Genomic DNA, 27,670 nt, shown 5'->3' with positions numbered 1-27,670 from the left:
ACCTCTCCACCCCCACCCCCTCTCCGGCCTATCACCCTCACCTTAACCTCCTTCCACCTATCGCATTCCCAACGCCCCTCCCCCAAGTCCCTCCTCCCTACCTTTTATCTTGGCCTGCAGTCCTCACTTTCTCCATCTACCCTTACACCCTCCTGACCCTGCTAAACAGGGTCTACTTGAATCAGTTAAGGCACATTGGACCCTCTCAGGAAGCCGGTCATGGCTTGAAGTCCCACTCCAAGGATTTAAGCATGCACCCTTGACTGACAGGTCAGTGCCCTCCTGAGCTCATGCTGCATCGCTGCAGGTAATGTTCATTCCAAGCTGCACGGCTTGCGTGCTTATTTCAGAGGCACACGCAACTGGTAAGAAAAGTAGAGAGGACACTGGCTGCAGGTGCTGCTTTTCAGGTGAATATCACGCCATTCAAAAGCAGGATGCCAGAAATATGAAGTACAAACAACAGTGCAAAACAAAAAGGTGCTGGAGATAGTCAGCAAGGTAAGGCAGCATTCAAGAGGAGAAAGACAGAGTTTCAGGTTGAAGGATGGTGACGAATGATTTTATTGTCACGCATATTTTACAATAAAATGCAGTAAAAAGCTTTCATTTATCAGCTTGATTTGGCACTATAGATGACCTTGCAGAACTATTCGGACAGGAGTTAAAGAACACAGGGTTAGGCCTTTTAGGACCGAGACGAGGAGAAATTCTTTCAGCCAGACAGTGGTGAGCCTATGGAATTCTCTGCCACAGAAAGTGGTTGAGGTGAATGTTTTCAAGATGGGCTTAGATATAAGTGTTATAACTAAGGGGATCAAAAATTATGAGGAGAAAGTGGGAACAGGGCACTGAGATGGATGATCAGCCATGGTCATAGTTATTGGCAGAGCAGGCTTGAAGGACTGAATGGGCTACACCTGCTCCTTGTCTCTATTTTTCTCCATTTCCCATTGACCTGAAACTCTGCTTCTCTGTCAAGATGCTGTCTGCTGCGTATCCCAGCATTCTTATTTTAGTTTCCGTTTAGCATCACTTCATTGCTGTTTGTGGAAACTTTTGGCTTGCTGGAAATTTCTAAATTATAGTGCAATTTTGACCGTGAAGTGCTTTGGAAATGCTAAGGTTGTGAAAGGTATTATATCAACATAAATCTGTCATCTGCAACGTCAAGATCAGCAAAAACAAACAACTGCATCATCGTTGTTGTACAAAACAGTAATATGAAATTACCTTGTCTTTTTATTTGTTTGTTTGTGGTTAATTACAGACGTTTTGGGACAAAATGTGCGGCCTGCCAGCAGGGTATCCCCCCAACCCAGGTGGTGAGGAAAGCTCAGGACTTTGTCTATCACCTTCACTGCTTTTCCTGCATCATGTGTAACCGGCAACTGGCTACAGGCGATGAATTCTATCTGATGGAGGACAGCCGGTTAGTGTGTAAGGAGGACTATGAAACGGCCAAACAGAATGGTAGGCACTGTACTAGCAAGGATATGTCATGTAACACTGTGGGGAAGATGACTATATTGCATGTCCTTTATCCATTTGGGAATACTGTTAAAAATAGTCAGCCACTCATGTCAACAATACCTTTTGAACCCATTACATGGGAATGTGTTTTAAAATAAGTAAAAAAAAACATCAATTTCTATAGCATCTTTTCACAGCGAAGTGTGCATTATGCATTTTTGCAATTCTATAAACTACTGTACTCTCATAAGTTCTAAATTGAAAGAGTACAATGCACGTTATTGGCTTTTGGCATACTTTCTACTTTTTTTGTTGAGTAAATTGTAAGGGCCACATTATTGTACAGATTCCTGACCAAGCAGTAAATGTACCTTTTAGACAGTGAGATGATATCACAACATGCAAAAGTCCAGTATGAAAGTCTTCAGTAGCAGTTGCAGTAATTGTTGTAATAAGCACAGATTTCAGAATATGCCGAAGTCTGAGATTGTAACCAGTGTAAGTCGTCAATGTTGTCACTAAAATTCAAGACATCGGTCTCAACAACAACCCAGTCTTCAAGATAAAATGTTGTAGAGTGAACAAGGAGGCAATCATACTGTTTTACCCAGAAACCACATCAGAGATTGCAAATCAGAACATACAGATAGCTGAGATGTAAGTGGTGTGTGATGAGGCATAGTGCTCAGCTGTTCAGGGTTGATATTCTACAAAGAGGAACTAGAATTCTCTCCCAGGAAGCAGCTTTGGCTGTAGATCAATTGAACATTTCAGTTGACTCCATTGATAGATTGTGGTGAAGCACAGGTATTCTGATTTGTGGGACCATAGTTAGCTGCAGAGATAGTGGAGGCAATGGTCAATATATTCCAGAGCTCGTAGGATTCTGGAAGAGTTCCGGCAGGCTGGAAAACTGCCAATGTGATATCTCTGTTCAGGAAGGGAGGGAGTTAGAAAGCAGTCAACTCTAGACCAGTTAACCTAACATCTGTCTTTTTGGAAAATGCTAGAGGCTATTATTAAGGAAGAAATAACAGGATATTTAGAAAAAGCATAATACAATCAGATGTGAACATAGTTTTGTGAAAGGGAAATCATGTTTGACAAATTTGATCAAGTTCTTGGAGGATATAGCAAACAAAGTTGATAAAGCGGAACAGGTAAATGTAGTGTGTTTGGATTTGCAGAACACACTTGATAAGGCAGCGCATACAAGCTATTGCACATGATATTAAAGCTAATGCATTAGATTAGATTCCCTACAGTGTGGAAACAGGCCCTTCAGCCCAACAAGTCCACACCAACCCTCCGAAGAGTAACCCACCCGCCTCTGGCTAATGCACCTAACATTATGGATAACTTAGCATGGCCAATTCATCTTTGGACTGTGGGAGGAAATCGGAGCACCCGGGGAAACCCACATAGACACGGGGAGAATGTGCAAACTCCACACAGACAGTTGCCCAAGGCTAGAATTTAACCTGGGACCCTGGCGCTGTGAGGCAGCAGTGCTAACCACTAAGCCACCGTGCCGCCCTTGGGTATGGATTGAGGATTGGTTATCACCCAGAACACATGCATATGAACTGCTGAGTCATTTTCAAGTTGGAAAAACGTACCCAATGGAGTGCCACAAGGATTCAGCCCTTGTGCCTTAATTATTTACTACATTATTTTATACATAAATGACTTGCAGAAGGACTCAGAATGTAATGTATCAAAATTTGTTGATGATACAAAGACAGGTGGAGGGCATGTTAGGATCCTGCAATAGGATACAAATAGATTCTATGAGCGTGAAAATGTCTTGGCAGATGGAGATTAATATAAGAAACTAGGAAAAATCAAAAGATAGACTATTAGTTAAATAGAAAGAAATTCCAGAAAATTGTAAAGAGTGTTGGTGAGGTCACAACTGGAGGTACTATGTACAAATGTGTCGGCAAGGAAATACTGGTGTGGGAGGCAGTTCAAAAAAAGATTCACTAGGCTGATATAAAATGAAAACTGCAGATGCTGGAGATCTGAAACAAAGCCAGAAACTGCAGGAGGAACTCTGCACCATCTGTGGGCAGAAAAGCTGAGTCAACATTTTGAGTCCTGTGTGACGCTTCTTCAGAACAGTGAACAAACATCATCCATCCTGATGAAGGGTCATTGGACTGAAAATGTTGACTCTGCCCTTCTCTCCACAGATGCTGCCAGATCTGCTGAGTATCTCTAGCACTTTCTGGGATGAAGGAGCTGACACATCAAGAATGCCTAAACAAGTTAGGACTGTATTGATTAAAGTTTGGAGGAGTGAGGGGTGGTCCTATTGAAACACTCCAAACTCTGAGGGGGCTTGACAGGTTAGATGTCGAGACAATGTTTCTACTCATGGGAGAATCTCAAACTCAGGGACATCATTACCAAATAAGAGGAACTTGTTTAAACCTGAGCTGCAAAGGAATTTCTTCTCCTGGAGGATAGCGAATGTCTGGAATTTTCTAACTGAAGGAGTTGTGGACACTGCATCACTAATACTATTTAGGAGGTACATAGATTTTTGAAGTATCGAAGAGTTAATGGCTATGGCAGCTGGCATGAAAGAAGAGTTAAAGCCTGGAACAGATCAGCCATGGACCGTGTTAAATGACAGTGCTGGCTTAAGGGGCTAAATGCCACACTCTGGCTTTGATTTCATCTGTCCTTATGGTATATAGATGGCATTAGGTTACAAATCAACCATGCTCTAACTGGATCTGTTGGACAGACCTGAGGGGGCCTGCTCCTACGTAATTTCTGGAGTAACCTATTCCAGACAATGGGGACCATGTAAAACTTTCCTAACCTGTCTGTTCAGGCCCTTCTTAAAGGGTTTCACCCCTGTCCTATCTGCAGACTGCACAGTGACAGTGACCAGCAAAGGATGGTGCATTCTCTACTTAAAGGGAAATTGCACCACTTAGTCACCTCGTGAAGGCGAGAAGTCTCATTTTCAAAATAAAGTGAGGCACGAGGAACATGACAAAGATACACTGTAGGCATGTTAATTGTTCCAGGCATGAGATTAAAAAAAATAGTGATTCCCTGACAGCTGCCCCGTTGCTGATATTTTCAAATCTAATGTCTTTCTCTGACCTACAGTCCACCGATTGACTAATATTAATGAGATTAATGACAATTACTAATAACCTGTTGTATAGATAGTTATTAATAGGTCCCTGGAGCAAGTGGTGTGCTCTGAGTAATATCGCAACACAAAATACAAATGTGCATTACATCACCTGAACCTATTCATCAGTGCAGGGGGAAGGCGCGATTTATAGTTGCTGTGCAATCCTGCCCATCAGCCGCAGAATGAGTTAACCCCTTCAGTTCTGTTGTAGAATGACAGCGAGAAGCTTAAGAGCACTGCCATCAGTTACAGATTTTGAGCAGATTGCCAGTAGAACCTGTCCCTTCTATTCAAAGGGAAAGGTTTTTGGAAATATGGACATGTCCAGCTTCTCATTTTCCAGCCATCCATTTTAAGTGGCTGGAAAATCGTTGCTTCTCATTAGCAAGCTGGGATGGTTTATTTGTCTGCTGTTTCTTAATCTAAAATTTTCATTAGACCAGAACAGACTGAGTGAAAGTCCTTTTTATAAACTGTGAGCTGAAAGAAATTTGTTTTGGGGCCTGCATTCACCTAAGAATAAAAATCAACCACTTCATCTGGAAGCATCACATTGTCAAATTGCATTAGGCCCCCATTCACTCCTGGCTCTGAAAACGTTTGATTGATCCACTAACAGTTAAACTCCACTGATCAATTTATGGACCAGTGGATGGCTTAATTTCCTTTCAAATGTATATTGTGGCAGAGCACTGAGCTATTTCTTTTGGTTAACAAGATACTAGCAGAGGAAAAGCATGCACAAGTTAAAAAAAGTCATGCAAAGCTGGCAGCCTTGACTTATTGTCTCATGTATTTACAAATGTTCTCAGCCACTGATAGGTTAAATGCAGGTACACTGACAGCATAAAAACAAAGATCAATGGGGTGCTGGAGACTTAAAAACAAAATGTGCTGGAGAAACACAGCAGGTCAGGCAGTATTTGTTGGGAGAGAAACAGAGTTAATGCTTCCTGTTCAGTGATTCAAAGCAAATAGGTGCACTGGAGTTGAAATGTTAATTGTTCTTCTCTCCACAGATGTTGTCAGATCTCCTGAGTTATTTGAGGAAGAACATTCTGGTTATTGAGGGAATACAGTGTAGGCTCACGAGGTCAATTCCCGGAATGGTAGGACTATCATATGTTGAAAGATCGGAGCGACTGGGCTTGTATACGCTTGAGCTTAGAAGGATGAGCGGGGATCTGATTGAGACGTATAAGATTGTTAAAGGATTGGACATTCTGAGGCAGGAAGCATGTTTCCGCTGATGTGTAAGTCCAGAACCAGAGGGCACAGTTTAAAAATAAGGGGTAGGCCATTTAGAAAATAATTGAGGAGAAACTTCTCCACCCAGAGAGTGGTGGGTGTATGGAATGCTCTGCCCCAGAAGGCACTGGAGACCAAGTCTCTGGATATTTTCAAGAAAGAGATGGATAGAGCACTTAAGGATAGTGGAATCAAGGGTTATGGGGATAAGGCATGAACAGGATACTGATTGTATCATGATGAATGGTGGTGCTGGCTCGAAGGGCCGAATGGCCTACTCCTGCACCTATTGTCTATTGAGTTCTGTTAGCATTTCCTGTTGTTGTTGCATAATTTCAGTGTTTGGATTGATGGTTTTACCATGAGCTCCAGGAGAGGGGCTTACAGTTTTTCTTCCCATGAAGGTAGGTGGATTGCATGAGCCAGGATGTTAAAAGCCACAAAGGAACCCAGAGTAGAATAAGATGAAAAAAAGGCCAAGATCCAACAAGTTAACCTTCCACCATCCCGTCAGTTGCATGATATAAGGATAATGGGGTAATTGCTGAATCTTAGCAATCAGTCTCTAACAATCAACCTCCAACATGAATGAGAGAAACCCAGTGGTGGAAAGCTTAGTGGATTATTGGCCGAGAGTATTCAACTTTTCTCAAGTATTTCCCCTCCCATGTCTCCAAAACTAATTAACCTGCAATGTCAATTTCTGATTCTATTTCTTTTCCATTTTAATCAATTATGACAGTTCTGCAACCAGAAGTGACTTAAACTAGACAGTAATCTGATGATACTTCACTAGCTCTTTGTTCAGCTGACACAATTGTACTTGAGTATTAAGCTTGCTGCGTGAAACAGAACTTCATGACAGCAAGGACATGCACTTAGTAAAAGGCTCAAAGACAGACTATTGTCATTCTAGTATCAGAATACTTACAAAAGTAACTTAAGTATTAAATAAAATATTGCCATTTTCTTCCGCTGATATCATTTTAAATTCTATATTAATTTATTCTTTCAAAACAATGGCTGGATTTTTCCCTATGCACTAGGTGTCTGACATTGGGACCATATGCAATGTCCTGTCTTCATATTAAGGGAGCTGTATTAACTCTACTCCTACCAGTAAGCTGAATGGGACTAAATTTGAACAGATCTGTGAGATCCAAACTTGACATTCATAAGGTGGTGTGGACCATCAGCAGCAGCAGCAGCAGAATTGTATTCCATGGCAATCTCTAACCTAACTCTGGCATAACCCAAATTCTGCCATTATCTTCAAGGCAGTGGATCAACTCTGGCTCACTGATGAGTGCAGGAAGACAGGCCAGGAACAGTATCAGGTGTACCTAAAAATGAAATAAAACAAAGAACTGCAGATGCCGGGGATCTGAAACAAAAAAACAGAAATTGCTGGAGAAGCTCAGCAGACCTGGCTGCATCTGAGGGAAGAAAGCAGAATTAGCATTTCAAGTTGAGTGAGTCTTCATTAGAACCAAACAGTTTTGATGAAGAGTCACCAGATTTGAAACAATACCTGTTAACCTAATGAAGCCACAACAAAGGACTACTTGCATGCCAAACAACATGCAATAGGAAGAGTTAAGTCATCAAAAAACATTGAATCAGATTAAAGCTCTACCATGCTACCACATCCAGTTGTGAATGGTGGTGGACAATTAAACAACTAACAAGGGAGGAGGCTCCACAAATATCTCCATCCTCAATTATAGGGAATCCCAGTACGCTAGTGCAAAAGACAAGGCTGAGGAGGTTGTACAACCAGCTTCAGCCAGAAGTCGCAAGTGGATGATCATTTTTGGACTCTTGCAGAAGCCCCCAGTCATCAACCAGTTTAGTTCACCCCAGGGTATATCAGGAAACTGCTGAAGGCCCTGGCTGCTGCAAAGACAATAGGTTATGTCAACATTTCAGCAGTTATACTGAAGTGTTCTAAATCTTGCCATGCCTTTTGCCAAGCTTGTTCCAGTACAGTCACAACACTGGCATGAACTCAACAGTGTGAAAGATTAATCGACGTTTCGGGCATTAGCCCTTCGAAACGTCGATTCTCCTGTTCCCTAGATGCTGCCTGACCTGCTGCGCTTCTCCAGCAACACATTTCCATCTCTGATCTCCAGCATCTGCAGACCTCATTTTCTCTTCTAGTGTGAAAGATTACCCTCCTATATCTAGTACACAAAAAGCAGGTTAAATCCAACTCTGCCAATTACCACCCCGTCTACTCTCGATCATCAATAAAGTGATGGAAGGTGTCATTGACAGTGCTACCAAACAGCACCTGCTCAGCAATAGCCTGCTCAGTGACGCCCAGTTTGGGCTTTCGTTAGGGCCACTCAGCTCCTGATCTCATTACAGCCTTAGTTCAAACATGGACACAAGAATTGAACTCAAGAAGTGAAGTGACATTAAAGCAGTGTTTGACTGAGTGAGGCATCAAGAACCAAAGCAAAGTTGAAGTCAATGGAAATAAGGAGATATCTCTCCTGTTTGCAGTCATAGCTATCACAAAGGATGATGGTTATGTGTGGAAACCAATCAGCTCAGTCCCAGAACATTTCTGCAGGAGTTCCTCAGGGTTGCTTGGCTGCTTCACCAGTCACCTTCCCTCTATCACAAGATTAGGAGCGGGGACATTTACTGATTGCACAATGTTCAGCACCATTTGTGACTCCTCAGATACTGAAGCTATCTATATCCATATGTGACAAGACCAGACAACATTTGGTCTATCAAGTGGAAAGTAACAATTGTGCCACACAAACATCAGGCAATGACCATCTCAAACAAAAAAAAATGTAATCATCGTCCCTTGAATGGCATTACTCTAAAACACCTGTTATCAAAATTCTGGGGGTCACCATTGACTAGAACCTAAACTGGACTAGCCATAAAAGAACCATGGCTACAAGAACAGGTCAGAGGTTGGGAATTCCATGTGGAATATCTCACTTTGTGATTCTGAATATCACAACTCCCTTGCTAACAAGTTTTACTGCACCCCGAATAACTATAGTGGTTCAAGAAGACAGCTCACCAACACTGTCTCAAGGTCAATTAATGATAAACAAAAACAAGTGCTGGCCTAGCCAATGATGGGCACATTCTTTGAATGAATAATATAAAATTTCTCGAGCCTGTATTTGCCACTCAGATGCAGGTCAGTGCAGGTGGGCTCTTAATGGTCTGACTGTGTGTTTGCCACCTAATTCTGGAAAGTGAGTGGTTTCTCAGGGTGGGACCCACAGAACGAGAAGGATTGGAGCCCACTGAAAGAGATGGAGCTGCTGCAGCAAAAAAGGCAAGAGTGAGGGCGCTTCAATATGGAGGTAATTTCAGAAGCTGTCTGGAAATCGAAAGTTAAAGAAGGCCCACAATATTTGGGTGATTTTGGCAGAGGAGTTATCCCTCCACGGGAATGATTTTTGTCTCTGCTATGATCTTCCCATGCTTATCGCTCATTTATTTAGCTGTAAGGGGTTAGGGATCTGTACGTTAATGGTGCTGTGCACCAATCATTCTGAGGGGGACCCTCTACACCATTGCTACACTTGAGACTCACTTCAGAACTGGATCCAGTCAGGCGAATGCCATCATCCTGAGTGAGGCCTTTTGTGGCCCAATTGCCAGCCCAACTCTGCCAAATGGACTGCCAATTCAATGGGAGCCTAGCCATGGGAAATCTGCCCAAAGGCAGGACAAAATGAGGGAGCTAATCCGATGTGGATTTGGGCTTACCTCCTGGTTCCTGCCTCTGAATGTACCTCTTTGGACTGGGGAAGATTGTCCCAATGCGTTCAGGTAACACATGATCAACTAACATGTTGTTTTCTACCAATCTGGAAAGATACGCAGTGTACAACTGGTGGAACCTGCTGTACTGGTGCACATCTTACCTTGAATTAGAAGAACATCTGACTAACAAAATTTCATTCTTTTATGGAAATAACAAGGAGGTTTGAGGTGGGAAGTGCAATTGATGTGCCCTACATGGATTCCAGCAAGGCTTTTGAGAAGATTCCACACGACTGGTTTGATAAATAAAAAGGCCATGGAAGCTCAGGACATGTATCTAGGGTTATGTTCTATGTACCACCTATCCTGGACTACACTTACTGGATCAACTGTGGTTCATAGCAAACACAAGCTAGCCATTGGAAGCTTGATTTTTGTGGACAGTGTTGATTAAAAAATGTTGGGGAAGTAGCCAAAGATCTAGGAAGTAGTGCCATTGAAATTGGGTTAATTATATCCACTGCCTCCCTGTGTAGTGGAGATCTATCAATGCTCTCAGAAAAGCTGCTCACTGTGTGTCAGGGCATTTCAGAAGTGAGAACAGGAAACTCGGGAAGGAAAGTGCAATAATATCCTTCACCAATATGAAGGATGTTGAGGAATAAAACTACTCTATGCCAGTACCCTGAACAAAGAGGCACAATAAACGGGAAGTGCCTTTTACACCACTTTTGATATTCTTTTATACTGAAGTCAAATGCTGTTTTCAGTTCAGAATGTTTTTTTACAAAAATGCTGTTATAGATTGGGCTTTACTCTCACAAATGGCTTTTTATTTATAGCAGACTGTATTTCTTAAAAGCTAAGCTGTTTCTTTAAACCCGACCATGACAGGTTCATACATTTGGATTTATTGACCTCTATTCACCCGCTGGTGAATTTAATAAACTTTTCATCATCTCAGAATGTAGAAAATGGCAGACCGGCAGACTGATATGTCCCAGCTAAACAAGTACTGTATATAGAATCAACACCATCTATTAGATATGTGAAAATCAATGGTCTGCCTATACATTATATCTAGGAAGAACAGTCTGCTGTTTAGCCACTGAGAAGGTACTGAGCTGGTTTACCTGTTTGAAACTAAAAACAGATTCTGAAATCCTTGCAGCATTTTCTTGTTCAGAAAAGTCTTGAAAACACAGTGGGAGAAATTTGTTTACATAGCATTTCTTTCACAAACTGTATCGATTCCTTGGGTACAGACACTGCCAGCAGTTAATATTTGCCTGATTTGCCTTGGCTTTCTCAGCGATATCATTGCCAAAAAGTAAATGGACAGCACAATGATCTGGTGGCAGGCAAGTGCCCAGAGAATCGACAGAATCTATGTGGTACTGTTAGAAGCATTGCTATTCAAGCAAATATTCCCCACTCGTCTTTTACATTGGTTTTACTCGAGAATCATTAATTTTATAATGCAGCTTCTGTTCCACAAACCTCATAAAAGGTGGATGGAACAGACTACCAACAACCTTGTTCTGTCATTCAATTAGATCATACTTGATCCATATCTTAACTGCTTCAACCATGTTGCTTTCACTGTGTGTAATAAACGTATTGGTTGTTTGAAGTTGACAGTGGCTCCTTTCAAAGTGTGCATTTGCAACATGACCTCCCAACCCCTACACTCAATGCAACGACCAATAAAGGAAAGTGTACCAAATGTCTCCTTCACTGCCTTGTCTACCTGAGACTCTACTTTCAGGAGCTATGGACCTGAACTCCAAGGTCTCTTTGTTCAGCAACACTCCCCAGGACCTTACCGTTAAGTGTATAAGTAATGCCCTGATTTGCTTTCCCAAAATGCAGTTCCTCGCATTTATCTAAATTAAACTCCATCTGCCGTTCCTCAACCCACTTGTCAGGCATGAACTCCCCTTCATCAAACCGTGTTGACTTTACCCTATTTTACACTTCCAAGTATTCAGAAATCTGATCCTTTGAAATGGATTCCAGGATCTTACTCATGACCAAGGTTGGGCTGATTGGTCCATCATTTTCCAGTGTGTGTGTGTGTGTGTGTGTGTGTGTGTGTGTGTGTGTGTGTGTGTGTGATTAGCGACTTTCCAGTCCCCTGGGATCCTCCCTGACTCTATTCCCTCGTGATTTTTTAAACCTTTATAAGGCCCGGCCTATCCAGCCTCTCCTTGGAGCTCAAACCCTCCAACCCCATTGTAAATCTTTTCTGAACCCAAACGGAGGAATGGACTCTTCCTGTCCTCCCACTCCACCTCCCTTTGTGGCGGTCTCAAGCAAGGGGGTCCCTGACACTGGATGAGGACGGAGAGTTTTGGAGCTCAGCTGAACATTGCCAATGAGGTCGTCTGCTACCATCAAGCAACAGCGGAGGGAGTGGGTGCTGTGAGATTGTGGGGTTAGGATTCCCCAGCTCATGATCCCTTGTAGCCACAGTATTGTGGCAGTGAGACCTCCTGGCCTGTGAGGGGGTAGGGGGGTTGCGCTGCTTTGGGGATTCCACTGGGGAATCCAGAACGAGAGAGCGTAGGTTTAGGGTGAGAGGGGAAAGATATAAAAGGGACCTAAGGAGCAACTTTTTCACACAGAAGGTGGTACGTGTATGGCATGAGCTGCCAGAGGAAGTGGTGGTGACTGGTACAATTGCAACATCTAAAAGACATCTGGATGGGTATATGAATAGGAAGGGTTTAGAGAGATATGGTCCGGGTGCTGGCAGGTGGGACTAGATTAGGTTGGGATGTCTGGTCGGCATGGATAAGTTGGACTGAAGGGTCTGTTTCTGTGCTGTACATCTCTATGACTCTATAAGTCACATCAAATGAATCAATCTCCACTTACAAAGTGGACTATATACAAGCCAGATGTGATACAAATCCTGGACATTGTCCATCATTTCCCAAGATGGATGAGTCCGCCATCAGTCAAATCAAAAGATTTTTGTATTGCCCATCAACACAGTAGGTTTAACCACCATGGGGTTCATCCTGGTGTCTAACTTCAAAGGCACAGTATGGAAACTCTGGGAAAGTGACTCTAGATTCCAGGTTCCTTTAAAACATCTGGTGAAGTTATACTAGGTGAGGGAAAGATCTCCCAGTGGAAATTCTCACCCTGGTCTCATGGTGTTCATGCTTTGACAATAAAGGATTCATTAACATGCTCCAACTGTGAGACAGTATCTATCCACACACTCACAGTAGTGCATTTTTAGAGAAGTAACTTTATCTTAAAATGTTTTTTTAGCGGTAGGTACTAGTATTTTTTGACATAATGGTTACAAATTTCTTCACTGTTATGAATTGTGTACCATATACAATATTGCTTCTTCAATAATATACAATTAGATTAATTCAAGATCTTAGCTGACAAGGAAGCATGTAGTCTATCTATGGCAGCCATTATGTTGTTGCATTGAAGTGCTTGGAGACAAATATAAGTTGCAAAGAGCTGACTTTATATGTTGTACATTTGTCTAGACTTGATCTTTTCATTTTCCTCCTGGTCAAGATCCGTAGCTCTACATTTAAGAAATTTAAGGCCATTCAAAACTTGCTGCCAGTATCCTATCTCATATAAGTATTGCTTATCCATCTCTGTGTGCTCGCTGACCCCACACTGGGTCCTGGTTAAGTAATACGTTGATTTTAAAATTCTCAAATCTTTCCATGGACTCAACCCTTCTGCATCTTCATAATCTCCACCAGACCCATACTCTTGAGAAATCTACACAGAATGAACTCTGGCCTCTTGAACATAGCCAACTTTAAGAGACCTTGATCCGGTAGAAAAATGGGCTAAGGAGTGACAGATGGAGTTTAAATTAGATAAATGTGACGTGCTGCATTTTGCTAGGGCAAATCAGGGCAGGACTTATACATTTAGTGGTAAGGTCCTGCGGGAGGGTTGCAGGTAGTTGCAGTGGTAATCTTGCCTTTATTGGTGAGTGCATTGAGTATAGGAGTTGGGAGGTTATGTTGCAGCTGTACAGGATATTGATTAGGTCACTGTTTGAATACTGTGCTCGATTCTGGTCTCTCTGCTCAAAGAAAGATGTTGGGAAACCTGAAAGGGTTTAGAAACAATTTACAAGGATGTTGCCAGAGTTGGAGGATTTGAGCTACAGGGAGAGGCTGAATAGGCTGATGCTATTTTCCCTGGAATGTCAGAGGCTGAGGGGTGATCGTATTGAGGTTTATAAAATCATGAGGGACAAGGATAGGGTGAATAGTCAGGATCTTTTCCCAAGGGTGGGAGAGTCCAAAACTAGAGGGCATAGGTTTAAGGTGAGAAGGGAAAGATTTAAAGGGACCTAAGGGGGATCATTTTCACACAGAGGGTGGTACGTGTATGAAATGAGCTGCTAGAGGAGGTGGTGGAGGCTGGTACAATTACCAAACTTAAAAGCCATCTGGATGGATAGATGAATAGGAAGGATTTAGAGAGGTATGGATAAAAGCTGACAAATGGAACTAGATTAATTTAGAAAATCTGGTCAGCATAGACAAGTTAGATCAAAGGGTATTTCAATGTTATACATCTCTATGACTCTATCGATGGTGGCTACGCTTTTATTAGACTTGCTAACCCTCATTGTCTTTCAATTTTTTGCTGTCATCCTTTCAGACACAGTTTAAAACATACCTTCTTGCCCAAGTGTTTGATATAATATCTCCTCTCATGGCTTAGTATTTTATATGAACACACTCCCCTATTGTGCTTTGCATTGTTTCACCATGTCAAAGATGCTGTCCAGAAGTATGCTGATAGTGTAACATAATTCAGAACCTTTAGACTTGCTGCAGAAGCTGTATTGTGTATTTATGCCTGTGAATTAAGATCTGTTAAGACCTCATGCTGTCTAATATAGATGCTGATGCAGAGGCTGGAGCCAAGAGACCTCGTACGACCATTACAGCGAAGCAGTTGGAAACACTGAAGAATGCGTACAAAACCTCTCCAAAACCAGCTCGCCATGTGAGAGAACAGCTTTCCTCAGAGACAGGGCTTGACATGAGAGTTGTACAGGTAAGAAAGAAAAAAAATACTTGGAGGAAGTAACATTTTTTATTAAGATTTTATATTTAAAAAATACTACTTGTGTGGATTTCCCTCGTTTTCAGTCAAAATGGCTTAAATGCAATGAATAGTCGTGTCAGTCTGTTGACCTCAGGATGGTAGTCAGGAGTGACATCCTAATGATAAGTGCTGTGATTGAAGCATGTCCAATGTTGAGCAGTTAGCTCATTCCATACTTTGGTAAACATTTCTTGCTTTCACGTGGATTGGGATGAAGGTGCAGGACAGTAACCCAATTTATTCACACACAATTTAGCATTTTACGATTAGTGTCCGCATGATCCTTATATAAAATAACTTTCAATCACTGAAAGCTATTTGCTAAAATGTTGCATTAAGTCTTACAAAAGGTGAGCAGTGCAGATCCAAATTAATTCTGGAATAGGCCCTTTGAATGCCTCACATAAAAGCAAAATACTGCAGATGCTGGAAATCTGATACAAATTGCTGGAGAAGCTCAGCAGGTTTGGCAGCATCTGTGGAGAGAGAAACAGAGTTCATGTTTTGAGTCTGATATGATTCTTGTTCAGAACAGGAGTTCTTCTTTTCTTCTCTTCTGCTGTTGTATATGCATGATTAGGGAGTCAGTTAGCTCAGTTAGCCTCTTTGCAATGACAACAACAGCAAGGGTTCAATTCCCACACCAGCTGAGGTTACCATGAAGTGCTGTCTTTCGTAATTCTCCCTTTGGCCGAGGCATGGTAACCCTCAGGTTAAACTGCCATCAATCATCTCTCTCACTCTAATAAGGAAGCAGCCCTCTGGCCTAGTAAATCTATGGCAACCCTTGTAATGGGACTGAATCTTTCCAATTTAGATACTTGATAGGCTATAAATCAACCTTTAAAAAAACAGCCTAATACTGCATCTAAACTGGGACAATGATGGTCCACATGTGGGCCAGTCTTGAGTTGTCACCACACATTACAACTTTTCATTTACGTCACATTCTGCGAATACTGTTGCCGGTATTGCGATTTCCAACACAGCACAGTGACCATTGATCTAATTTATTGATATTTACAACTTAAAATTGAGTTTTACCTAAATGGAATCAATATTAGCAGAAGGAAATTGAGGAGGAGGGTGGCTGGTGCCCATGGACATTAACGACCATAATAACTCTGTCAGGAAAGACACTATCTACTGCTGACTTCATGCATATAAAATGGAAGGATCCCAGGTCTGCTCCCTGCTGTGACATCTGATTTGACCAGAAATGGTCATAACAGTGCTATATACTTGGACCCAGCACTCCTAGACCAATGAGTGGCAAAGAAATCAACAATTCCCTTAGCAAATTGCCCATCAGTATCGCCTACTAGAGTGGGCATATTGAGTGAACATGGAGGATGCATTGTAAAATGCAAAGCCAAAACTTATTGTTGTGTCTTCCATGGGAAGCACAGACATTTGGGTGAGGTATTGAGGAGTATCCATCCGACACTATCACAGCACAAATCAGGAAAACAAGTGACTGAATTGAGGGAAAAACCTGCAAACGAAATCATGTGGTATTTGGGTATGAGAAGGAACTGATGGACATACGGACTTTACCCTGCAGCAAGTCACCATTTTGCACCTGCTATTGATAAGATACTAAATCCTTATTGTAGGTTCCCCATTTTAACTAGATTTTGAAGAAGATGATCAAAGCTTTTGGAAAGGAAAGGGAGAGTAAATTAGAAGGTCAGCTAATTCAGTCTTTGTCAGGAAACAATGCTCCGTTCATGGACTCCTGACAAAGGAAGGAAATCTCATTAAACTTCCACAGTGCCATATTCCATCATCAAACATTGCTTCCTCTCCTTCTGACCCTCATCTCCATCATTTCTTCATCACTCAGTCTTGAAGCCTGAAGTGCACTCCCCAACACAGCTAAATATCTATAGCTAACTGAGTGATCCAATCATTGACCTCTGTTTGTAAGTGGTCTAGCTGGGAACCAGTGAAGCTTCTTCCAATAAAACAGTTACCAAAATGAAAACTGAATATCAAATGCCTGATTTTTAAAAAAATTTCAATTTGTTTTCTTTGCCTCCATCTTCCTACCACGTCCCTTCTCTTTCCCCAGCTTACAGTTCCATGCAAACTCTGATCTTCAGAACTACATGGCAGTGGCAATAAATGGGATTCTGGGAGATATTTAATTTAATTTATCAGTCATAGTCAATAGACAATTTGGCTGTGGCTTAACTTCTGTGAAAGACCTTGCAGTACTCAGTCTAAATGAGACACAGCCAAGTAAGTAATATTGTGCTGACTCCTCATCAAATGGATTCCTCTGGATCATTAGACAGCTTGTGTGTCTTCATCATTAGAGGCTTGAGCAATTAGCAACGTGGAATCTATGGGACTTACAGTCTCGGGGCTGAACAGTATGTAAAGAACTGTTCCTTAACTTGAACCCTTGAAAGGAAGATTTCATCTGGGTTTTCAGTGAATTTTAATCAACACCTCAAAACCAGTATCTGGGCCCTGCCTGAACCTGACTCTACAGACATTGAATATTTGTCAATGACACCAGAGAATCATCAATTAAGGATGCTTTTTTAAATTTCTTCATACAGTTTTGAAATGCTGTACTCAGCCTCTCCCCGTCCACCAAATATTAGGACATAGATGATTGTTAGTGTATTACACCCTATACTCAACCAAACACATGCCTAACCATGTAGATATGCTCTTTCATAAGGCTGTAAATCAAATTATTAAATAACATGCATAAACTGCTGCATTTTGCCTGACATAATGTTGCAAAGCTCTAGATATAGTTGCACAGGTATTATACTGAATTGGTGTAAATTAAAACACTTAAACTTCTTTCAGGTTTGGTTCCAGAACAGAAGAGCCAAAGAGAAACGCTTAAAGAAGGATGCGGGTAGACACAGATGGGGGCAGTATTACAAGAATGTGAAGAGAAGCCGCGGAGGGGCAAAGAATGGGAAAGAGAGCTCAGTGGAGGATGGGGGCCTCAGTGACAGTGAATTGAGTTTCAGAGGTGAGTGAACGCTACTGAAACCAATGAATGGATTTTGGGAATAAACTAGTTTTAGTGGTAGATTGCAGATCAAGAGCAATGTCTCACAATCATGACTTCAGAAAGAGATCTGCAGACTCTGGGAAAGCAACAGATCCCGTGCAGTCCACAACATGGTAGGAACTATCATTTGAGAAAACTATATATGAACTCTCAAGTTCCTGGAAAAATGTGTGAGGTCTAATAATGCAATACAGCCAGGTACAGGCTCACCCTCAAACACGTGAAAGCTTCTCTACCACTGACCAAAGTCAGGAATTTGATAGCATACCCTTCATGGGTAAGCTGCAACAAGTTGACAAGCTCAACGTGCCCCAGGAAAAAGCAATTTGTTTGAGCAGCACCCCTTCCAAAGCTGAAAGACTCCTTCCCACCAAACACCAGTGTACTATATTCCACTATCTACTGCCGCATCTTGTCAAGGCTACTTCTGTCACATCTCCCAAACACCCCTATCATCCCCCCACATGCCCCATCAGTAGACAAACACACAATAGCACTGATGGCACCATACATGTTATACAGAGATGCAAACCATCTGATTGCACTATTTGAAATCTTTTATGTATACCATTTATACTCATAAAAAAAAGTTCAGTTTCTAAGGCTGAAGGTTTACTTAAAACCTGGAGGGTTGACTCTTATGGTAGTAGTGTTTTGAAAGGGTTGAGGAACACCCTATCCCGTTGTTTTGTTATCAGCTTGGAGATTGGTTCCACCCACACAGCCACCAAAATAGCGCAAAGGGAACTAAATTTTATTCTCACTATTGAACACTTCTATAAATCAATAATAAACTCCATGGAGACTGATGTAAATTTCTGTACGTCTGTTTCCACAGCTGGTTTCTGGAACAAGTTGCTAGCTTGTCATCAAAGGTTATCGATTGATGGGTGTTTCTATCCACTCCTCATTAAGTATAGCTGACCAGGAGACTCTTCCATCTTCCTGCCTACTCCGAGATTATTGGAAAGGTTTACAGAATGACAACAAAATGCCTGGTTATGTTGTAAACAAACATTCTGTGACCACCACCCCCGGCCCCCAGGTCCTCGAGTGGGACTTAGACAGCAAAAATCTAACTCAGAAGCAAGGACAATGCACTGTACCACAAGTGCTCCCATTCCTTTTTAACTGAGGTTGTCAGAGAATTTCCAGAGTGACTATTGCTCGAGTGATGGTCGACCCTTGATAGGATGCCTGCCTGGGTTTTGGGAATCCTCTTCTGAGCTCTCGCTGCAATGTTAACTCCCAAATAGCCAATTAGCAGAGAGTGTTTGAAAAAAATCGCTGGCGACCAAAATGTTTAATGAGTGCTAGCAGACATTTTAAGTAACAATCGCCTGTTTACTGAACCTTTGGACTGTTTTAACTCCAGTTTAACCTCTTTTATCATGATGGTGTCTTCCACTACACATGAGCTAAACTAGCAATGCAGCTTTAAGTCCCATCTTTGCCACCTTGAGAGTTTTTTTGTACTATATGGACTTATTGAAATTGTCCCAATTATTTGGTTGTAGAGCATAACCCTTCAACTGGAATGAGCTGTAACCCATACATTTAAATGACCTGATCTACTATGTAAGCTTCTGATTACTTATATAATATATATTGTTTATTAAAGGATTATCATCGAACATTTTGAATAGACAATAATTTTAAAAAGCTACGTTTGCTGTTGATAGTCTCCAAGAATTATTTGCCTTTTGCTAAAACCACTACTTATTTTGAAAACAAAAAATGCTGGAGATCACAGCGTGTCAGGCAGTATCGCTGGAGAGAGAGAGAGGAAGCTAATGTTTTCAATCAAGATGACTCTTCATTGGAGCCGCTGTGATCTCTAGCATTTTTTTGTTTTCAGTACAGATTCCAGCATCTGCAATAATTTGCTTCTTCACTAATTATTTTCCTTGTCCTGTATTATTTCAGATGATCAGATCCTCTCTGAACTTGGCCACACTAATGGAATTTACAGTGGTGTGAGTGATATGACTGGCAGGCAGTTGCTGAATGGTGGCTTCACTGTTGATGGCATAGGGCAGCAGTACCACGACCTGAGAGCCAGTAGCCCCTATGGAATCCCTCAGTCCCCGTCGTCTATAGCCTCGGCCCCTGCACACACCCCGTTAATGAACAGCCTGGGCTATATTGACAATAACTTGGGGATTATAGCACAAGGTGGACAGGGAATGAGCCAGGCCCTGAGAATGATGACAGGTGGTCCTACTTCTGATATCTCCACAGGTAGCAGTGCTGGTTACCCAGACTTTCCAACAAGCCCTGCCTCATGGCTAGATGACATGGACCATCCTCAGTTTTAATGTACCACGCCATTAGTCTGAGATCCAATGGAGTTGGCTAGAAGAAGACTAGTAGCCACATTAGCTGCAGGACATTTGAAGGCAAACAATGTATGTGTTTACGGCTTTGGTTTCCTCACTCAGCGGAAGTGAATCCAGCTCAAATACAGCACGGAGATCTATGGACCAATCCTCTGGTCTGGGACAAGCACCTACCAAGTGGACCTACCTGGTGGACTAGTGCTTGCAAGGCAAGACAAACATGTGTGAGTTTGGAAGCATTTTGTTGACTTGAATGTCAATGATGAAGGAAACGCATTGATGGTTCGAGGAGGAGGCAACTGCATTCTTACCTTGATCAATAAAGAGGAAACAGACATTGAGATTGCCTTACTGTAGGCTGTATTTCACTAGAATCCAAATCTACAAGCAAAGTGACAAACGTAGAGTTTGCTGAGACTGTCACTGTAAAATAAGTTGTAGATACCAATATTCTGTTGCACAACTCAGTTTTATTTCAAAAAGATATTTATTTTACCGAGAATGTGGGATGCATACCCATGGGCAGGGCTCCCACTTAACTCATTGATTAAATTTAGATGGAATGTCCAGTATCCAGGGTCCTGAGGTACGTATACATGTATGAGGAGGGAGACTGCATTGATAAGAGAAACAATCTAGCTTTCCCGCTGTGTGCACACTGTCGGGTTTACACCTGATTACTATGTCTTTGCCTGGTCATATGAGCAGGAGTAGGCCGTTCACCACCTCAAGCCCATCTACCTATCTCAGTTCCATAATCTTTAACACTTTTGCCCAACAAGGACTAAGGGAATTGGTATTTCCACCAATATCAGGTTAATAAAGAAGTGTGTGACCAGTGATGCACACTGTGTGTAAATTAGAACTGAAACATGCATGGAAGGGAGCTCACATGGTTAACGAAGACTGGTGGAAAAGCAAAAGACCTACACTGCTCAAATCTTTCCTCTTGCCTCTAATTTCCAAACAGTCAATATTGTATAGCTAACCTGCACTATGCTGGTCCTCTTATCTATTGCACTTCAGCATCAGTAGACTGGGTTTGAATCGTGAGTCAAGATTAGAGTGGTGCTGGAAAAGCACAGTCGGTCAGGCAGCATCCAAGGAGCAGGAACATTTCCACCCCGGAGGGTCCCAGCCTTATTCCTGATGAAGGGCTCCTGCCCGAAACATCAATTTTCCCACACCTCGGATGCTGCCTGACCTAATGTGCTTTTCCAGTACCACTCTGAGCTTGACTCTGATCTCAAGTATCTGCAATCCTCACTTTTGCCTGGGTTTGAACCTAACTGAAAGGATGGTCTTTCTAAGCTTTCCCATGCCGGTTTGCTCTCCAGTGTATATCATTTTACTTTCCTCACTGGTATAAAGAAAGCTTTGTAATACTGTGCTTTTCTTCTCGATTTACATTCTCAAGTTATAGATGGTGCTATTTGAAATGTTTGCCCCTTCATCTGTGCCATTGTAGGCCAATGAGATGGACAGTGCAGCTGAATGCCATCTATACTCCACACATAACTTGATGCAGTAGTCATTTCAGAGATAGCACAGTCTTTCATTCTCCCTGGGACAAGTTTTTCAAAGCATTTTCAATGGTAGAGAAAATGTCATGACGTGAAGACAATAGGACATGTACCTGGGCTCTATTGCAGCTCGTCATAAATACCATTCATCAATAAGTGATATAAAGTTCAGTTGCTCATGTATAACATTTAAATCCCGATTAATATAAACCAGTTTGCTATGAAATGTTATGCTTTAGATCAGGAACTTCATGTGTTCCTGTCTTAGTTTTTTTTTAAAAAGAAGCCAATTTGCAAATTCTAAACCCTTGTGCCATTTAATCATTAATCTACTTGAAGCTAAAGAATCAAAGCAGTTTAATTAAAACATTTTGCAACATGACTTCTAATCTGTGCCGTAGGAGAACAAATATTAAGGTTAGCATAAAAGGTGGATAATTAATTATGTTTAATTATTTTGCATTTAATCATGCTGTACTAAGTTTATCCTTGCACAAGGAGCAAACGGGAAACATTTTTAATGCACAGGAAGACACTCTATAGTTTGGCTCATTGGAATTCGACATGGTGAAAGTCAATGTGAAGTGCTCTGGCCTCTTGAAAGTTTATAGAGTGTGAGTGTATGGGAAGTGTTGCAGTTATTGAACTCTCTGTTTACAGTGCATTGTTTTTAAATGGCTGAATGTTGTGCTAACTCTGACACAAGAGCAGTCTTGTAGTCCATTCCATCTCAGAAACTTTAACTCTGGGATAAAAATTGAAAACGTTTCTTGATTGATTGTAATTCTATTCAATGAGCGTGAATGAGGAGTCCATTGGAATCCTATGCATTAGCAGTGAATGAGAGGTTTCTGGGCCATTGCATTTTTAAATGTGATGGGAGAACCCCTTGGAATTCAAAATAGGACTCACAGTTAGAGCATAGAGAGCTGACTGCAGGAAAAATCTACTCTTCTAAGACCATTTGACATTAAGTAGGGTCTCTAACTGTTCTGTGGTAGCAATGAGCCAAAGGTGAAGAGTGAAACAAATCTGCGAGCAAAGTGTACAGAGGAACCTCAATTATCCGGCATTCGATTATCCGAACGTCAGGTTATCTGGCAAGATCGCAAGGTCCCTGCGCTCAGTTAAGCTATGTTAGCCAGCATTCGATTATCAGAATTCGATTAACCAAATGAGGTTCTTCTGTACTGCCCAACCGTGTCCTTCAGATAATCGATAATTGAAATTCGGTATTAAATGACTGGTGGAACATTGGCCTGTAAAGAGCAGTTTCTTATTTATTGTCAACTGCATTTATTGCCTAACCTTCAGGGTATGTGTCATATAAACCAGACAAGTTAAAATGTGTCAGTATAGAAAAACAAGCCTTCTTAGCTACCCACACATGGGGTTATAACTCTCCAAATGCAACTCCAACTCTTAGCGAAGAGTACATCAGTCCTAGCATTATGTGTAGTCAAAGTAATGGACCATAACATTACCAGGATCAAGATTAGACAAGGACAGCTTCTGAAACAAAGTTGCCCAGTTTCAGGTTAATGGAGAGATTGCAATTTTCACCCAGCTTTGGTTCACTTCGACTCCTTTTTCCCCGACCTGGACCTTTCAGTCCCATGAACATCTGCTCCCACTTACTACAGAGTTATAATATCTGGATGCTGTAACATTCATACCAGTTAGCTTCATGAGCATGCTCAAACTTAGAACAGAAGACTACAGCTTTCTTAACTGATTTTCTAGAGGAGGTTATGCATAGGCAATGAGCGCATAATGTGAAAAATGATGCATGTAAGACACCTCTATTTGTTTAATTCTTCATTCAGCAACTGCAGCAAAATTAGGGAAAAAGAAGACCATCTCACTGTTAATAAAATTTGCAAGTTAAGTTGCGATAACTTAGACTTGTTTTATATATTCAGCTATCCAGGCTTGTAGGTAGATGGGTTTCAACCCTGGGTCAGAACAATGCATAGAGGTTGTGGGTACAGAGCAATTAGCATTCATAAAGAAACAGGAATGATTGAAAAATATAGTTTAATTTGTCTCCACATTAGAATGTCAATTACAATGCAAATGAGGAACTGGTTGCTAATTAGTCAAAAGTTCCTTATCTGGTCAGCTCAAAGTGTTTAGCCGTTCCAATTAGATGCACAATTTGAAATACCAGTAGAAGCAAGCAATGTATCCTAATGTGTGTTTTATTCAGATTAAATAAACAAACAACTGAATTATTATGCTAGTTTAAAATTATATTGATATTTTTGGTTGTTTGACCATCAAATTAATTGAGGCTCCAGCCCTGTTTATTCTAACGGTCTAAAATCTTGTATGAGGGATGAGAATTGGCCCAAAATAGGTCTAGAGCAGTAAAGGAGCCTTTTATCTGATTAAGGCAGGTAACCCACACAGTCATAAGGTTTTTTTTTTGGAGTGAGGATATGGTTCAGATAAAAGATCTCTGTCCAAAGATTATCCCCTGGACTCTGATGGTGTTTGATGGAGTCAACAGATGAAGAGCAGATGGTGGAAGAGCAGATGGTATCGTGCAAAGCCCTCACCAGTCCCAGGAGAGTACAGAGTTTTGTTGGAGAGACATCAAGGCCACTCTTGGATAACCAAGCAGCCATTGTCAGAGTTGCACAGACACAAGTCTAGGTTAATTCTTGGTTGAGCTACATTGATATCATAGGCTGGTCAGCAAAAAGATACAATAGAAATATATTTGACGAAGGAACCTCACACTCAAATCAAAATAGAAATTAACAAACTGAATCAAAGTTGAAAGGTTGTAGGCTAAAGTATTATTGCTTTATGATAGTTGGAAGTCATGGGGAAAAGTATTGTTTTCACTTGATTCAAATGTGGAAGCATTTCTCAATATATTTAATACATCCACAAGCCTAGTTTAAATGTTAATTTCTTATTTTAATGCTATTTAATAACTCATGCTTAATAGAATATCCTGAAGCTGGAATAAAAACAGAAATCATTGGAAAAGTCAGCAATTTCCAGCAATTTCTGTTCTTCTTTCTGATTTCCAACATCCATAGTTTTGGTTATTTTAAAAATTTCTTGAAGCTGGTGTCACTGGAGGGTTTAGGTATTGTAGAGGGTCAGGTTTGAAGAGATGCCCATATCGGACTCCATACTTTTTGACAGGAAGCGAGGGGGAGGGATAGAAAGATGATCTTTTGAGTTATAATTGGTATTATTGATGCTCTGGTAAAGACATGGAGACAGGTTTCTCACTGGGAAGCCAGAGATGGAGGAAAGCACTGGGAAGCAATTAAAAATTAATCTTGAATTCATCATAAAGTAAGTACAAGGTTTCTAGAAGAGTTGTACTATATTTCCAAAAATCAAATTTGAAACTAACGCAGACAACCAAGTTGAGTGTAAATTTCAGCAAAATGCACAAATGCCTCTTTAAAAAAATAGTTTTATGTTGATTTGGTCGAAGCAAAAGTATATTCTAATTATGCTAGCGGTTTTGGCAACAAATTAGGATTCAGCAGAGGATTGCCTATGTAACAATCGCTGCACTTTACTGTATGCGAAGTGCTTCAAGATGTTTTGAAGAAATGTGTTAGTGTGATATCAATGCAAGTCCTATTGTCATTCTCATCACTGCTGGGATGTGGTGAAAGTTGTGCCCAAGAATCTATATTCACCATAATAATATGGCTTCAACTGGAGTCAGTCTGACCATTGGCAATTCTGAGCCTCCTCACGCACTTTTGAAAGATGGAAGTTACACCAGTTAATTATTGTCAGTGAAACAGCTTACACCTTTTCAGAACTGGATGTTTGAGAATGTGGACACAGGGTGTGCACGTGATTGTCCACATGTGTGTAGCTGGATTAGAAAAGATGCTCAGTTGCACACCTGGATGGTTCCGAAAGTACATATCATTTGTCTTGTAGTCATTGTTTCAGATTAATAACATTTGTAAATTTTGTACAGCTTAACCGTGCAGTAAAGTTTGCAAATTTTGTTTCATTGTAACTATTTATTGCCATGTGTCTTTGCAAAGAAAGTGGTGTTTTAATTTGTATATGCCTCCTATGAATTTGGCATGAAATCTGTACGAAGAAATCTACATTAAATAAACTTCAAAACGGTTTATGACTTGGCATAGCATCCTTCATTTATCATGACTAGGTTTTGTTCAATACAAGTTACGATTTGGTGTGCAGTTACAGACACTAAATAAATACCTAGAGGCATTATTATAACCCAGTTATCTTGTACAGAAGTTTTCCTTTCAAACTTCTTGAAAATCACAAGTGAAGCAACTTTAAGTGAAATGTTAAAATTGTAGTTAAGTTCTGTAGGACCTTTCTAATAAAAAATAACATTAAAATATTATAGCCTTTATATCGAAACATTGTACATTACCACATTCCTGCATTGATAAATAAGTTTTAAAATGAAGTAAGTTTTAAAATATTAAGAAAAAATAGAACTTGCTAATTACAATAAGCCCTTCTCACTCGTGATGCTATTTCCCAAAATTCCCAGAAACTCAATTATCCTGGATGCTGCAGACTGTCACTCTCTGATGTCCAAATTTTGGCCGTGTCCTATACCCTCACCTTTGAGATGTGGCCTCCCTCTGTCTCTCCCCTCTGCCCCCCAAATCCCACCACACCACCAACATTCCCCACCCCCACCCATCCTCTCATTGCTTCCTTCTCCTGGAATTGCATTCCAAATCTGGGGTTCCAAAGCCATGGAAGTGCAAGTCCTGATAGTTCTGAAGAGTCTGCTCTTTTGCAATTTTTTTTTAATGGTCCAGCATGGTGGCTCGGTGGTTAGCACTGCAAACTCACAGCGCCAGGAACCATACAGGAATGGAGACAGCTACTGAACTTTAATGATCTGCAAAATGCAAACCACTTCCATGAAAATGGTAGCTACCATTTTTGGGGCAGGTCCTTAGATTTTTGCAATCATGCACCGTTTTTCACATAATGAAGAAAGCAAAAATCCAAGGGTTTGTCAAAGATGTTAAAACACCAATAGAACAAAGAACTGTGAATGTTGCGGATCTGAAACAGACATTACTAGAAAAAGTCAGCAGGTCTGGCAGCATCTGTGGAGAGAAAGCAGATTTAATGTTTCAAGCTAGGTGACTATCAGAACTGTTTGTAGCTTGGAAAAAGATATATTTGTGCAGAAGCTGAAGTGGGGGAGTGGGGAATTAAGGGGGGTTGGGAGGGAAGCGGGTGTTGAGTGGATAAGTAGGAAGGGAGACAGAGATAAGAAAGGATTAGATAAACAAGGATTACAGGCCAGGACAGAAGAAAAGCAGAATAAGAGATAATAAGAAATTAGAGTGAGAAAATAGGTTAGTTGTGCCCCATAATACCTTTGGTGAAGCTGTGATTCACCTGTACTCCATTCAATCTAGTATACTCTATTCCCTGCTTCCAGTGTGGTTTTCTCACCACAGGGGAGATGAAATGCAGACTGGGTGACCACTTTGCAAACACACCACTTTGTTCCCACACCAACATTTCTGACACATGATTTGGAGATGCCAGTGTTGGACTGGGATGTACAAAGTTAAAAATCACACAACACCAGGTTATAGTCCAACAGGTTTAATTGGAAGCACACCAGCTTTCGGAACGTTGCTTCTTTATCAGGTGGTTGACAACCACCTGATGATGGAGCATCGCTCCGAAAGCAAGTGTGCTTCCAATTAAACCTGTTGGACTATAACCTGGTGTTGTATGATTTTTAAATTTCTGACACAGGCCTGCTGAGGTATTCCTGCAAGACTCAATACAAGCCAAAGAACAACATCTCAGTTTCCACTTAGGAATCCTGCAGCCTCTAAGACTTAGCATTGATTTCAATAACCTTAGAGCTGGATTCCATCCTTCTATTTTTTTTATCCATTCCCATACCCAGTCCTTTTATTATATGGGTTGCTTTTAGCACAGTCACCCACTCTCATCTGCTCCTAGACCTATTATCACATTATGTGAGTTACATTCAGCCCAG

At 41.1% G+C, this 27,670-nt stretch overlaps 1 protein-coding gene across 1 annotated transcript in view; it reads left to right on the top strand.

The window, feature by feature from the left end:
- lhx4 (LIM homeobox 4) overlaps nucleotides 1-21,254 on the top strand; it is a 75,850-nt gene extending 54,596 nt beyond the window's left edge. The window contains exons 3-6 of the mRNA XM_043699924.1: nucleotides 1,271-1,473; nucleotides 14,541-14,698; nucleotides 17,579-17,750; nucleotides 19,719-21,254. Of these exons, the coding sequence (XP_043555859.1) occupies nucleotides 1,271-1,473; nucleotides 14,541-14,698; nucleotides 17,579-17,750; nucleotides 19,719-20,110 (925 nt within the window). The 3' untranslated portion in view covers nucleotides 20,111-21,254. The remainder of the gene's footprint in view (nucleotides 1-1,270; nucleotides 1,474-14,540; nucleotides 14,699-17,578; nucleotides 17,751-19,718) is intronic.
- The last annotated feature ends 6,416 nt before the right edge of the window (nucleotides 21,255-27,670 follow it).

This window comes from Chiloscyllium plagiosum, chromosome 11, assembly GCF_004010195.1.
Source record: "Chiloscyllium plagiosum isolate BGI_BamShark_2017 chromosome 11, ASM401019v2, whole genome shotgun sequence".
Classification (NCBI taxonomy): domain Eukaryota; kingdom Metazoa; phylum Chordata; class Chondrichthyes; order Orectolobiformes; family Hemiscylliidae; genus Chiloscyllium; species Chiloscyllium plagiosum.
This window is presented reverse-complemented; position numbering and strand designations above follow the sequence as displayed.